The sequence below is a fragment of the Electrophorus electricus genome, chromosome 4 (genome assembly GCF_041902795.1).
Source record: "Electrophorus electricus isolate QZ-2024a chromosome 4, ASM4190279v1, whole genome shotgun sequence".
Taxonomy (NCBI): domain Eukaryota; kingdom Metazoa; phylum Chordata; class Actinopteri; order Gymnotiformes; family Gymnotidae; genus Electrophorus; species Electrophorus electricus.
In genome coordinates this window covers 17,123,870-17,137,664 of record NC_137500.1, presented here as the reverse complement: position 1 = coordinate 17,137,664, position 13,795 = coordinate 17,123,870, and the positions used below count along the sequence as shown (strand labels likewise).

At 40.2% G+C, this 13,795-nt stretch overlaps 1 protein-coding gene across 23 annotated transcripts in view; it reads left to right on the top strand.

Moving 5' to 3' along the window:
- The window catches only part of cacna1c (calcium channel, voltage-dependent, L type, alpha 1C subunit), a 185,268-nt gene that overhangs the window by 118,952 nt on the left and 52,521 nt on the right, over positions 1-13,795 (top strand). For 19 of the 23 annotated variants that reach the window (XM_081712718.1, XM_081712721.1, XM_081712727.1 and 16 more), the window contains 5 exons: positions 7,063-7,202; positions 7,571-7,732; positions 8,444-8,649; positions 10,557-10,660; positions 13,236-13,408. In XM_081712718.1, the coding sequence (XP_081568844.1) occupies positions 7,063-7,202; positions 7,571-7,732; positions 8,444-8,649; positions 10,557-10,660; positions 13,236-13,408 (785 nt within the window). Of the gene's footprint in view, positions 1-7,062; positions 7,203-7,570; positions 7,733-8,443; positions 8,650-10,556; positions 10,661-10,973; positions 11,078-13,235; positions 13,409-13,795 lie in introns of all 23 variants that reach the window. The other 4 variants (XM_081712723.1, XM_081712724.1, XM_081712714.1 and 1 more) reach the window with 1 other exon arrangement.

The following is a 13,795-nucleotide window of genomic DNA, read 5'->3' as shown; positions in this document are numbered from 1 at the left end:
ACCTGGGCTTGATGGCACACCTGGCAGTATTCTTAAGGTATTTAACCATCAGCATCTACCTACTTACCAATATCTTCAATATCTCTCAGCATCCCTTGGTATAAAAGCAGTATCAGCCTGCCTCAAATCAACCACTATAACTGTCCAAGATGTTACCACTTTCCTAAATGACAACCAGCGAGTTCTATTATATTCTTCCTTTTTGTATTTATTTGTATAGAATTATTTGTATAATTCTTCTTTCATCTTAACCCCCTAATGGCCTTGGTCTTCACTTAAACCTGATTAGTTAGTGTTTTGGTGTTGTCCAAACTTAATTGTGTTCTTTTTATAATTATAAAAACTTGGCTTCATAACAATGTTATTTTGCCATTCAGCTCTTCTGCCTCTCCATTTTCTGCACAGACAGTACTGCTGTGTCTGCTGAAAACAGAGGTGCCGGCGTGTGCATTTTTATCATCAGTGCATGGTGTACCAATGCAGTAATTATCACAAGGCACTGCTCACCTGATCTGCAGTTTCTAAACATAAAGCAGATGATTTTGCCTGCGAAAGAAATTCACAGCATTATTATTATTGCTGTATATATTCAAACTGATGCTTATTAAAATAAGCACTATATATATATATATATATATATATATATATATATATATATATATATATATATTGCAGAACATTCTGTAGAACTTTGCAAAGTCTTGCATTTTGCATGCCTAGAGGACATATTTTTGTCATCCTGCTCGATGATTACTGACAGTAAAATGTGTTAAATCATAAATAAGGATGTAACAAGTGTGGAAAGAATCAGTGCTCTAAGGATTAATTTCTGCTTAAAACAACAAGAGAGAATTACCCAGCTGGGCACCAGCTCCTACCTGTGCCCAGGTGCTCTCTCTGTCCAGACACAACTTGAGTGTCTACAGAGCCATGGGAAAAAACAGCATCGCTGTCCATGTGTTCATCATGAATCCTTTTACTTTTATAGTACAGTTACCACTGTGTTTATAGCCTTGTGCTGGATGGACAGCTGTCCTGCTGTACTCCTATTGTAATGAATTGCTGTTGAGACTTTCCCAACAAATTTGACTCACATCAGTTTCTTGATAGGAAAATATGATCTGCAGACTGTGCAGGCTCTAAATTTCCATAGCTGCATAATAGGCTTGGCTGATTGTTTCAAAAATAAACAGTAGGTTACTTTAGTTAAGCATTTAATGCTATATTTCCCCCGATGCTTATGAAGATTGTGTTCCTTGACCTAAACACTGCCCTCTGTAACTAGATTTCCGATGTCCTGAATAATAGATCCTGGGCCATCAGGTTTGGAACTATGCTTATAGGCTCAGCTACTGTACTGACTGGTCCCTGACTGGTGCCAAGCACAACACAAACTCCATCATCAAGTTTGCTGATAACGCAATTGTAGTCCTGGTCTCTGGCAATGTTAAAAGAGTTCACAAGGAGCATTAAAAAACACAGACACACATACACACACACACACACACACAACATTTAACGGTGCTGCTGCATATGGAAGTTCAAGATTCAAATGCTTACTCGGGATATGCCACCTGAAAGACATATGCTGTACCCAATGCACCAAGAGCTAAAGTGCCAAATTACCTAAATTACCTTTGTCACAGGGAATGGCTCATACAGTACATTACCAGAGCTACTACAACTTGTGCCATAATGTTAGAAAACCAAAGGAGCTCACTGTTGACTTTAGGATATGTTGATGAGACTGTGGTAGAAGGAGAAAGTGAACAGTGGCCCACTGTTAACTTCATGAACTTTAAATACCTCATACAAATACCTCATACCTCATATGCATGTGGGAGGGCATTCAGGCCATTACTAACTACAGGAAAACATCACCTTCTTATGACAGTGATGCCACCCTCCCAGATGCACTGAATGACTTCTATGCACGGTTTGAAGCGCAGAACAACGTTGCAGCAGAAAAGGTGCTGTGCCTGACGGTAGCTGATGTGAGGCGTACTCTGCATGGAGTTAACCCACGGAAAGCTGCTGGACCAGACAACATCCCGGGTCGTGAGCTCAGAGAATGTGCTGACCAGCTTGCAGATGTCCTGACAGACATCTTCAATATCTCTCTGAGCTGCGCCGTGGTACCAACATGCTTCAAGACCACCACCATCGTCCCCGTACCTAAGAAGCCCACGGTGTCGTGTCTCAATGACTACCGTCCCATCGCACTCACATCCATCATCATGAAGTGCTTCGAGAGACTCATCATGAGACACATCAAGACCCAGCTTCCGCCTTCTCTGGACCCCCTGCAGTTCGCGTACCGCTCCAACCGCTCTACAGATGATGCCATCTCTACCACACTTCATCTGGCACTCACACATCTGGATAAAAAGGGCACCTACGTAAGAATGCTGTTCATAGACTTCAGTTCAACATTCAACACCATTGTTCCTCAGCATCTGATTGGAAAGTTGAGCTTACTGGGCTTGAACACCTCCCTCTGCAACTGGATCCTGGCTTTCTTGACTGGTAGACCTCAGTCAGTCCAGATTGGGAGCAGCACTTCCAACACCACCACACTGAGTACTGGTGCTCCCCAGGGCAGCGTACTCAGCCCTCTGCTGTTCACACTGCTGACTCATGACTGTGCAGCAATGCACAGTTTGAATCACATCATCAAGTTCGCCGATGACACGACCGTGGTGGGTCTCATCAACAAAGACAACGAGTCAGCATATAGAGAGGAGGTGCGAGAACTGGTGAGCTGGTGTAAGGTCAACAACCTGTATCTGAATGTTAACAAAACGTTACAATCCAAAGAACTACCAAAAACGTAAGTAATGTTAACATTTTGCTTTTTCATCATGGCTTCCATTCTCCTTCAGTGCAACATGTTTAGTAATTCGTCTTCCGTTGTTAGCGATTTTTATTTGTGAGAAGTGTAGATTACTAGTCTGATGGAGAAGATTCTAGCTCTAGAAGTGCGCATCCAGAACTTAGAAAGTGTTAGACCTATTGAGGAAGCTCTACGCTAGATGCCTTAGGGGAAGTTAGCAAGCGCTCAACTTCAGCACTACAGCCCTTACAGCGGGGCGAATGGGTGAGGTTACGGAAAAATTGACGAGCTTCAGCTCACCTATGGGAGCACTACACATCCCCAATTTGTGTGGTTTTCCCCACTCAGTGAAGCACCTGTTGAGAAGCCTGTTGAAAGAGCTCTGGTTGTAGGGGACTCTATTTTGCAACATCTGACATTATCTAGACCTTTAGAGACTGTATAGAGACCTTGTATTTAGAGACCTTTAGAGTAGCTGTATACCAAGGGCCAGGGTGCTGGACACTGCAGGTAATCTTAAGGTTTTAGGCAAGCATGAATCTCTAAGATAGTTATTCATGTAGGAGCTAACGATATATGCCTTTGTCAGTCAGAGATTAAAAATAGTATTGAAGAGGTGTGTCAATTAGCGAAGGTGATGTCTGATGTAGTATACTCTGTTCCCATCCCATTGTGGTGCGGTGATATAATGTACAGCTGGTTATCTTCGCTGGACTGCTGGATGTCCAAGTGGTACTCACAAAACAGTGTGGGGTTTATGGATAATTGGAACACATTCAAGGCCAAGCCTGGCCTTTTAGGGTGGGATGGTATCCATCCTACTAGGGAGGGCGCTGCTCTCCTTTCCTGTAACATAAGACATAGTCTCATGACAGACCTAGTTAATCTATTAAAATCCAGATTGGAGGCCAGGCAGCAGACAAAGAGGCTAAACCAACCGTCTGCTGGTCACTACATGATGTCACCGGAGGTTCATCATATTGACACTGTGTTTGTTCATCAAGTTCGACCACATGACCGTGGTGGGTCTCATCAATAAAGACAATGAGTCAGCATACAGAGAGGAGGTGCGAGAACTGGTGAGCAGGTGTAAGGTCAACAACCTGTATCTGAATGTTGACAAGACAAAAGAAATGGTTGTTGACTTCAGGAGAGCAAGGCAAGATCACTCCCCGCTTGCCATCAACGGCTCCTCAGTGGAGATCATCAAGAACATCAAGTTCCTTGGTGTTCACATAGCGGAGAACCTCACCTGGACCCTGAACACCAGATCCATCACCAAGAGAGCCCAGCAACATCTTTACTTCCTTCGGAAGCTGAGGGAAGCCCATCTGCCATCACCCATCTTCACTACCTTCTACAGAGGTACTGTAGAGAGCATCCTGAGCAGCTGCATCATTACCTGGTTTAGGAACTGCACTGCCCTTGACCGCAAGACCCTCCAGAGAATAGTGAGAACAGCTGAGAAGATCATTGGGGTCTCTCTTCCCTCCATCACGAACATCTACATAACACGCTGCATCCGGAAAGTCACCAACATTGTGAAAGACCCCACACACCCCTCACATGAACTGTTCACCCTTTGGCCATCTGGAAGAAGGTACCGCAGCATCCAGTCCCGCACCTCCAGACTGTGCAACAGCTTCTTCCCAGAAGCCATTAGACTCCTGAACTCTGGCTAACTCCAATTCTAATTCAGATTCCAAAATGGGCACTTTTATACATGCTTAAACACAGTCACACACACACACACACACACACACACACACACACACACACACACACACACACACACACATACATACATATCTATACACACACTCACACATTGTTTTGCATCGGACTAGTGCTGAAGTCAAACCTCACACAAATAAACTATGCACTCCTGTTGCAGTCTTGCACATTATCCTACTTGCTGCTAGAGTACTGTACTAAACCAGCACTGTACTCTGAACTGTTCTGGCTGCTACCAGTGACTGCTATGTTCAGGGTAGCATGTCACTGATTCCTATGCACAACTCGCTTTCCATATGCCCAGTACTGTGTACTGCACTAAATAATTGCACTGTCTACTCATTTTTTATTTGTGCTGTTCTGTATTTATTATTGTTTATCTAATGTTTATTTAGTGACATTTTTTGCACTATATTGGACTGTTTGCACTTGTGTAGCATGTTGTCTGTTGCACTGTTGTTTTGTGTTGCACCATGGGCCTGGAGGAACACTGTCTTGTTTTTGTTGTGTACTTGTATATAGATGAAATGACAATAAAACCTTTTTGAACTTTGAAAGGCACAACAATATTCCTCTTTCCTATTTACACTTTAAGACAATGATATTGTCACAGTAGCCAGTGTTTGACTGAGGTGTACATCGCTGCTAGAAACCGTCACAGAGCCTCAAACTGTGTAAATGAGTTTGAATGTCCTGTCCTTAACAGAGTACAGAATGGCCATGAGAGAACAAGAATGTGAGAGAGAATGAAGAAGATATGAATGCTGAAGAGAGAGTCTAAGTTTTTAAGTTGTCATCTGTCTTACTTACTTTTGGGCATCTAATGTGGTGGCTGCAAGCTATTTGAAGCTGTTATTTTGGATCCAAAGCTGATAGTATTATTCTCAGGTAAGAAAGTGGCAAGGAGGGGAAAAGACACATATATAGGGTTAGGGTTAGGGCTACACATATATAGAAAAATAAAAGGCTATACCAAGGAATGTACCATCTTAGATATGATTATATCCATGAGTTCTCATGGAGAGGGTCTGTGATGGAAGCAGATTAATCTAGCATTTCACAGTGTATGATCAGATGCCACAGATGTTAAGGCTCGACACATTTCCCTATGCTTAGAAAGGAATGGATTCAATTGACTGGATTTACACAGTTGTTAACTTATTTTAGAAAGATACAAATGTCTTATTTGTTTTTGATGGTATTTTTTAGTTGGTTGTTGAACACTGATGCAGTAAAGTATTGTTGATTACTTTTGATATTTTAAGATTTGTGGTAACTATATGATATATATATTATTATATGATATATATATTACTATATATGGTAACTATTTATAATCAAATAAAGCTCGGATTTGCAGAAGGCTTAAAGTAAAGGATTTAACACAAATTCTTCCCTCTAACTGTGGCCTATCACTGAAAGTATGACTCATACAGATTATTCTACAAACACCTTTCAGGAATTGGAATTATATCAAAATGTTATCGCTTTACAAAAATGCATGTTTGGTATAAACGTTAATGGATTGCTTAAGCAACTGCTCCTAGGATTCCATTAGAAATGTGTTCGATGTCAATGTAATTCGCATCAAAAGTTCAGGGTATCAAAGTTGTCTATGGTAACATAAATAATAAACATTATCTGTGCAGCTAATGCCAGGCAACATCTGCAAAGCAGCAAAGGAATCAAATGCTATATTGATAATCCTGGGCCGAGTCAAAGGCAAAACCATCTAGAAGTCTGGGCTGGGACTGACTTAGAAAAGAGTTTGCACTGCCTTGGGGGTGCTCAGTGCCAGCTATCCCTCTTCAAGGAATCAGTGAAGTAACAAGTGCTGCAAGCAAAGACATCCAGCTACATACAGAAATGAACAGTCTGCCTCTAATCCCCCAGAAGAAGCTCAGGAGAAAAGGCGGTGTACAGGAGAGGTAGTGACAGCGATAAAGGGAAAACAGGAAGGGAATCAGCAGGTGTCTGAAGGGTAGGAGACACCAGGAGGTGGAGGGATGTGCAGCAATCACCACAGCAGAGCCCCACTATACCAAAGCCACAGGCGTCTGGCTGTCATGAGCTATGGGTCATTCATGAAGGCCTTCTAATCCCAATTTCAGTGTTGACAGAGAGCAGTTAATTTTACTCTATAATATGTGACTTTACAAATTCAGACATTGGACTGGTGCTCTGATGAAATGTTGCTATTTGTGATATTGCTTGTTTGAAATTGAGTATTCTACCAGTGAGGTTAAGGTTAAATTGATAATTATTTAAAATACAATTTAATATATAACATACATAAATTTTAATTTAATATACAGTGTTCAGTCTTGGCCAGTGGAGTGTCCCATAGTTTTTTGTTTTTTGCAGGATAGATTATATCTTTTATAGGCACCACTCAACACTCAACACTCTGGTTTAAGGTTTTTCTCATGTAGAAATTGATTTTATTTAAAATACCAAACACCTTCTCTTATTCTTTATCTCCCTTCTTCTATCAGGTTGTTTAGCGCTATATTAGAGCAGGCCACAAAAGGGGATGGAGGAACGCCAATAGGAGGAAAAGCAGCAGGGTTTGATGTAAAGGCCCTACGAGCATTCAGAGTGCTGAGACCTCTACGACTGGTGTCCGGAGTGCCCAGTGAGTAATACACAAACAAACCAACCTGCCCACCTCCACCCCAAATATGGTGGAATTGGGTAATGTATTGGTGAGTAGCCCTATGAAGGAGTAGCATACGCAAACTGCATCGGAGATTGTGTAAGCAGACTGAAGACATGTTCACATTCATAATCGGAGGCTCCTGGACAGATGCAGAAGTACATGTAAATGTACTCAGCACATTCCACATGGGCAGATGATCACATCTCTAGACCTTGTCCTATTGCATTTTCTATGTATGTGTTATAGCTCTGTAGCTGAAGTGTTGTACAGTAACATGCATTCTTTTGTGGGATAGAACTGGAATGACAGTGTGACTTTATGACCATATGCCTATGTGTGTTCAGGTTTACAGGTGGTGTTGAACTCCATTATTAAAGCCATGGTTCCCCTGTTGCACATTGCCCTCCTCGTCCTCTTTGTCATCATCATCTATGCCATCATCGGTCTGGAACTCTTCATGGGAAAGATGCACCGCACATGCTTTTTCATCAGAGATGGACAGAAAGGTCAGCACGATGCCTGCCCCTAAACTGCCTTACTAAAGTACTCAACTAGGAGTGGTACAAGAGTGCTTTCGTAGCACTCTTGATAAACACTCTTTCAGTCACATTTAAAACACAACTGCTGAGATTGTTTGCAAAAAAGCACAGGTAGTATCAGTAGTTTGAGCTAAAGATCCATATGAACAAAGCAACAAAAAGTGCAGTTCACTGGAATCCATAAGAAATTTAGACGACTAATTTCTTTGTAGTCCTTTAGGGCCTATTAGGAATAGGAGGTACAGTATGACCATTAAAAATGAATATTGATGTGATCAATATGAATATTGATGCTCATCACAATATAATTAGAAATTAATTTACTAAGTTACATTTTCTATTTTTACATTTGGTAGAATTCTGTATTTCTTGTTTTGTTAACATTCCATAGAAGGAGTCAGATAATGCATTTTATGCATTTTTATTTATTGGATATAATTGTCACATTTTACTTAACAATGTTTTCTTAATAAAAAGACTTTTACAGTTTACAGTTTTTAATTAATTAGAATTGCCATGTTTATTTTGGGAAAAAGCTTGGTTTTAACTTTTTAACCTGTAAACATCATTTACTAAGTTTGAATGCCTATTATTTTTTGGTATATTGTAGTAGCATATATTGTTTTTGTACAGATGAAAGAGTGAGATAAATTTGAGTTTGTATCACCCTTACCCTAGGTGCTATAGCTGAAGAGAAGCCTGCACCCTGTGCCCCAAACTCATCGGCCCATGGACGTCACTGTTCCCCACCCAACATCACACAGTGCTATATGGGATGGGAGGGGCCAAATGACGGAATCACAAACTTTGATAACTTTGCATTTGCCATGCTGACAGTGTTTCAGTGCATCACTATGGAGGGCTGGACTGACGTCCTCTACTGGGTGAGTCTGGTCTGAGCCCAGACTACACTATATGCTGCATCATACCAAATTACACAATATAGTACATGCTTATAATGCTTAGCACACATTAACAACAGTAGAGCAGAGGTCCTTCATTGGATCATCTGCTGTGTGCTATTCTATTTCAGTCTCTTTCTCCCTCCTTTTCTTTCTCTATATACTCCAAAGCAATCTATATAACTGCAGATGGCCAGGGAGGCATTTTACCTTGTAGTATAACAGGAAAGCAAGCTAGTACTTCAATGATACATGAGCAGACTGCTTACTTATGTTATCTAAGATTTGATTTGATTCTAAACTAGCGAGTGTGTGTGTGCGCGCGTCTGCATATGTGTGGTGCTTAATTTGGAAGATGGGGTAGTTACAGTTGTTTGCAAATGTTTTCAGTCTGTGACAAAATTGTGGAGAAAAATTCAACCTGTACATTTTGTCTGCAGTAATATATCTGTGGATATCTATAGTTTTATTCTAAAAGTTGCAAACAAAACCTATAGCAAGGGCTACATCTGCCTTTCCGATTAGACCTAGTATATCTGATCATGACAGCATTTTTAGGCATGAGCATGCTTGAATATTGGATTAAAAAATCCAAAACATGAAACAGCTCTGTCTCACACAGATGTCAGATCTCACATTGATACTGGTTTGTGATGTGTGCCCATAAATCTGGCCACAATATAAATATTGTGAGCATATATTAACCATGGCCACTGCTGATGGAACACATCAGCATATTGTGAACTGTCTTGCTTAGTCCAACCAGGTAAGCCATGACCTCCAGTTCATGTCTGTGAACAACCCCAGAGGCGAAGTTGGCTACATCCTCAGGGTCCATAATTCTTTCTCCACTGAGATATTGAAGGCTGTAAATAATACTATTTGTGTGTAAAGTTCACAATTGTGCTGTGCTCTACCATACTTATTTGTTGCAAGTACTACTCAAAAAAGGTAGTACCTCTAAAAAGAGTATCTCTTGCACCCAGTCCCATTTTCTCCACAGAAAAATAAATACTTCACATAAAAATACCATGTCAATATGAGCTTAGAGCTTATGTGCCAGTTCTGCTTACTGAAATTATACTGAAAAGACATGTGAAACCGGCCAAAGAAATATCAGACATTTCTGCTGCAAAAATGCAGGCCTTAAGTGTTTTCAGGTTGATTGCATGACTTTTCCTACTTGTAATATGTAGAAAATATGAATTCAATAATTTGTTACACAGCATTTTGATTGTTTCCATTTTGGGTTTTCATTTTGTTTTCCTATGTGCTCTTCTGTGATCAGGTGAAGCAACAACTTTAACTACCCCACAATTTCAACCGCCATCAACCCCCTCCCTCTGACCTAATTGTTCTGCGCTTCTTCCTGGGCTCCTTCATTTATGTAACAGCACTATGGCTAAAATCTTTTCTGTTTTCTAATAATAACTTGTTTTTCAAAATTAAACAGGTCTCTTTTTTATTATATTACTCTTCATTAGCATTGCTGGGTTTACCACTTCACGCTGTTACAACAGTATCACTCATAAGCAGTTTACTACTGAGGTGTGTCCTCTTCTCCTCTCTTCCATAATAACATACAGTCTATTCAGTGCTCTATGAGATCTCATCACAGCTCTGAAAAGCATCTCTAGAATCACCTGAAGAATAATTTGTGGTACAGTGATATCTGACTCAGTCCACTCCAATGGACTCTCTAACACTGTTCGCTGTCTATTATGTGTATTATGTGTTGTTCTAGTCATTGTTTTGTAAATACCCCTAAAGTAGTTGCTTAAGGTAGCCACCTCTTATAAGCTTTTCTGCCTCTTGAGTTTCTACTGCTCTCACCCCCTCCCACTCCTCCCTTCCTTTTCCTAACTGAACTTCCTTCCTCCTTCCTTCAGATGCAGGATGCTATGGGCTATGAACTTCCCTGGGTGTATTTTGTCAGTCTCGTCATCTTTGGATCCTTTTTCGTTCTAAATCTGGTTCTGGGGGTGTTGAGCGGGTAAGCAACATGTACATGCATGTGTTGTCTCTGTGTGTGTGTGTGTGTGGGTGTGTGTGTGTGTGTGCGCACGCGCGCGCACACTTTTTGTAGTCTGTGGTCTAGCTTCAGAAGACAACCAGCCTCAGAACAGGTTTCCCTCCCAAGGAGAAAGAACTCAGAGGCAGAGAAAGAGACACAAACAGAGGGCGTATTCAGTGAAAAGACAAGCCCATTATGTTGTTTTGAACAAGTCATTTGCTAACTGCCCTTCCCCCTCTGTTTCTCCATCTCCATCTCTCATCTCTCATTCCCGCTCTCACTCTGTTCCCAGGTGAACGATGCTGTAGGGAACTCCTGGCCATGGCTTTATTTTGTTACTCTAATCATCATTGGCTCATTTTTTGTTCTTAACTTGGTTCTGGGGGTCCTGAGCGGGTAAGAGAAAGACAGACAGACAGACAAAATAGGGTTGCTAATTAGGGCCTGGGATCTCAGTGTTCCTAATCCAATTCAAGAATTTGTTAGCTAAACTAATAATTAATACTGAGAAGTACTTTAAGTTATTTTGCAAAGAACAAGGAGAGTCAAAGTAAATGATTCCATCCAATGATAACAGACCAGAGAAGTTCTACTGGGACTGTTGCTGATGTTAAATATGTTAGGTAAACATATGCCAGGTTAGACGATTTTGAAGTTAGCTTGGAACTCTTCCTGGAAGCAGGGCAAACATAGGGATACAACAGTGAAATGTTGTTGTGCCACCCAATTAACCAACAGTGTAGCAGTGATGTATGGTGACCTAGGCCAAGCAAAGAGAGAACATATTGTTAAGTACTGTATGTTAGGGACATAAAGTCCTTGTGTGGGGCAAGTGCAAACAGAGATGCCAGTTATCTGTGCTATGTTAGCTGGTTCACCAGAAATCTTTGTGTCCTTGATTCCCCCTGGAACATTATGTGTAAAGATTAGTCAAAGGCCTAAACAAATTTTAGGTTATGAAAACTGGCCAGGTTAGTACACAGTCAGGGTCTGTGTAAGAAAAATGGTCATTACTCCAGGATCAGATAAAAAGCCTACATCTTGTTATTGAAGCTGGTGTGTTATACATTTACATTTGGCAGATGCCCTTATCCAGAGCAACACATATTTTATTGAACGACAGTACATATGATCCCTGGGATTTGTACTTATGACCTTGGTGTTCTTAAACTTCATTCTACGAAGAGCCACATAGTAACATAAAAACTAAAAATTAACTAAATTACTTCTTGTACATAATGGCAAACTCAGGAGTGAAGTGTGAGTTGACAAGTCTGTAATTTGAGCATGTAATCTGTGCATTTCACAGGCTTTCAGGGTTTAATTATAAGTTACTGATGACCACAGACATATTTGGGTCAATAAATTGGGTGAAAAAAACTTTTATCTGTTGTAGATTTTTGCAGCAACTATGACACTTGTAGTTTTAATCCACCAAATTCACAAATTCTAATTGTGAGCAATAATAAGCCTTGCTATAGTATAAACTGTGTCTGGTATTTTCTGTCTGTCTGGGGTGGAGTAAAATGTTCTTCTCTATTACTTGACAGGGAAATTTTTACTGCCTACAGCTAGATTGTTACAGACTAGGCTAGCCTGTTAAATGAGAGCCGTAGAAGTCCTTATAGCTGTCTGTTATTATATTTTTATCTTTAAAAAGAAGCTTTTATTAATGTATTTATAGGTTGTTTGTTTTTTTTACATTCTTAAAGCTTTTGATATTTTGATGGTTTTCCAGGATTCCCAAAATTCCAGCTCTTAAAAAGAACCTAAATTTGGAAAAATTAGCAACCCTAATACAGACAAAACAATTGATCTCTTTTTGCATGTGCTGTAATGCTGTATCATCTTTTCTTATTCTCTTTATAAAAAGCTTTTTTCCTTTCTTATAACAACTTGCTGGTAAAAAAAAGAGACAAAAATAAAACCAGCATCCTTTAAATTGAGACAAAGAGTGGGCACAGATGAGGTACAGTAGCATTATTGTTTATTACTGCAAAGTTTTAATCATTAATCATTTTAATCATTAATTATCTAAATAATAAGATATTTTTTTTTTTATTATGCAACATAAGTCAGTGGATTTTTCAGGTTTTATTTAGAGATCTGTATCACACTTTGTTTCTCAACTCCATTTCAGCTTCAACTATCATTTCATAATTTCTCTTGGAAAATGTTTTGTTTTTAATATGTTTCTTTCTCCTCTTACTTTATTCAAAGTGTTGATTAACAACTGTGAAGGCTCTTCTGTGCCAGACTATAATGTGTTTATCTATGTTGAATTTTCTAAAACTTTGTAACCTGTTGTGTGTGTGTTGTGTCTGAATTTTCTTAAAGTTTGCTAACCTGTTGTGACCTATGTGTGTGTGCTTGTGCTTATATGGGCAGCAAAGGATGGTATATGAGTACATATGTATCTGTGTGTTGGCACAGGGTGGTAGTTGTGTATGGATGTGTAACTTTTGCAGGTATATCTCATATATTGCACAGATAGTCAGATGCTTCTTTCTTTTTCTTCTCCCTTTATCTCTGTCTCTCACACACTCTGGCTCAGAGAGTTCTCTAAGGAGCGTGAGAAGGCGAAGGCTCGTGGAGATTTCCAGAAGTTGCGTGAGAAGCAGCAGCTTGAGGAGGACCTGAAGGGCTACCTGGACTGGATTACACAGGCTGAGGACATTGACCCAGAGAACGATGATGAAGGACTGGACGATGACAAACCCCGAAACCGTGAGTATTGGATTGGTTTGACTCAAATAAATGTGGTAACAAAGGGCTAATCTGTTTTACTTTCTCTGAAATCATGAACTGAGCTGGAAACATACCACAGCAAAGCAACACAATCTTGTGACCAACCTAGTATGCTGTAGCTGGTGCTTTAATTTGGAAGTTTAATTTTTCCAAAGTGAGGATTTTAGCAGAACAGAACGTCGATTGATGGGTCCACCAGTACTAAGATGAAAATCCCATTAATAGTGGGAAATAAGTACTTGTTGCTCCAATAGCCAGTGCTGGTGGTAGATATAAGTGTGTATGACCCCTGTCAGCTGCTGAGCAAAGGGAGGCAGGATGCAAATGATGAGTAGAATAATGCTTATTAGGAGCAAATCCTGAATC